At 38.8% G+C, this 1,792-nt stretch overlaps 1 protein-coding gene across 1 annotated transcript; it reads right to left on the bottom strand.

The window, feature by feature from the left end:
• Positions 1 to 524: 524 nt before the first annotated feature.
• LOC308641733 (olfactory receptor 52A1-like) lies at positions 525 to 1,463 on the bottom strand (the record flags this gene model as incomplete). Its single annotated transcript, XM_081280346.1, has 1 exon — positions 525 to 1,463. One exon carries the CDS (start codon positions 1,461 to 1,463, stop codon positions 525 to 527), a length of 939 nt encoding a protein of 312 aa, XP_081136472.1.
• Between the last annotated feature and the right edge of the window lie 329 nt (positions 1,464 to 1,792).

Raw genomic sequence — 1,792 nt, 5'->3', positions numbered from 1 at the left:
ATGGTCTTTGTGCCTGTAATGTCCAAATAACCCTGGGGAAATATTTAAATTTTATACTTTATTGCATGAGATCTATAAAAGTTTAGTTTTTGAAAAAGGATACATTTAAGATATACTTCCTTTGTATTTATAAATTATTTGGACATTAAATAAAAAGTGAGTGAATAACTTGCTTTTAATTTGTGACAGTACACTCCAGAGAAATGAGCCTTGGGTGCATTTAAGTTTGGCGACATACATAATTCATAAATCATTCCAGAGAATATTTCTTATAAGAACTCAATGAGGAACTAAATTTAAAAAATATTTAAAATATTTACTATTTGGTTCTATTTACTTATTTTACTCTCTTTCCTTAAGTAGAATCCACAACCCCATTGACTTGTATTACAGCAATCTGTTTATAAACCAATTAACTTGGAAACTGAGGTATCTCAAATAACATAGTGTTTTGTTGTTTTGTTTTGAGAGATTATTACTAGTGAACAAAAAGGAAAGGATGCAGGTGTCAATCAAGGTAGATTTTATGGACAGCACATTTTTACCACACTAACACGGATCTGCTTAGTCTTTACACCATAGACCAGTGGGTTTAGAAATGGAGGGACCAGCAGGTACATGCTAGAAAAGAGAATATGGATATAAGGGGGGATGTGAGAACCAAACCTATGTGTGAAGAAAGAGAAGAAGGCCAGGAAGTACAGCTGGAGAAAGACACAGATGTGAGCTATGCAGGTATTGAAGGCTTTCAACCTAGCCTCCTTCTGGGGCAAATGAAAAACTGTGACAAATATCTGGCTGTAGGAAAAAGTGATGAATGTGAGGTCAAACCCTGAAACAGTGAAGGCCACAAACAAACCATAGATTTTGTTGATCCTGATATTTTCTACAGCTAGTTTCACAATGGCCATATGCTCACAGTAGGTGTGGGAGATGACTGTCGTGTGATAAAACTGAAACCGATACTTTATCAATAGTAGGCAAGGTGCTGCAAGAATGGCAGCCCTGAGTACTACAACAGTTCCTAGTTGAGCAACCAGCTTGTGGGTAAAGATGGTGGCATATCTCAGTGGATAACAGATGGCCACATACCGGTCCAGGGCCATGGCTAGAAGGATGCCTGACTCGATACACTCAAATGTATGGATGAACCACATTTGAAGCAAGCAGGAGTCAAAATAGATTTCTTGTGCATGAAACCAGAAGATTCCAAGCATCTTGGGCATAATGCTGCTAACAAGTACAATATCTGTGACTCCTAGCATGCCTATAAAAATGTACATGGGCTCATGGAGGCTGGGCTCTGATTTGATGATAAACAGAAGCAAAGAATTTCCAATCATGGCCAGGATATACATGGCACAGAATGGTATCCCAATCCAGCTCTGCACAGACTCTAGGCCTGGGATCCCAATTAGTGTCAAGACAGAGGGCATGAAGACAGTCACGTTGGAGAGGAACATTGTGCTCTTGAGCCTCCTGATGGAAACAAAAGAAGTTTCTCTGTCAGTGCTATTGCACTCTAAATTACTGTTTTTACCCAAAGTCATCATACTGAGTCTCTGATTTTGATAGGACTCTAAGATCATATCATCTACCTCATTTCTATTATTGAAGTGAAAAGAGAGCTCTATACAGACAGATCACTTTTTTTCAGAAAGGACATCCATGGGTACTGTGCCAGGATAAGATGTTACATGTGTGGCAGGTCCATTGCATTAGGATCAGCAAAATCCCTTCCATATGGGTTTAAACTACTGACCTGTCTGTTATTTCCTTGCCGTATCTCTGG

This window comes from Spermophilus citellus (assembly GCF_964194105.1).
Source record: "Spermophilus citellus genome assembly, chromosome: 2".
Classification (NCBI taxonomy): Eukaryota; Metazoa; Chordata; class Mammalia; order Rodentia; family Sciuridae; genus Spermophilus; species Spermophilus citellus.
The sequence above is the reverse complement of the archived record's forward strand: the minus strand, read 5'-3'. Positions and strand labels throughout refer to the sequence as shown.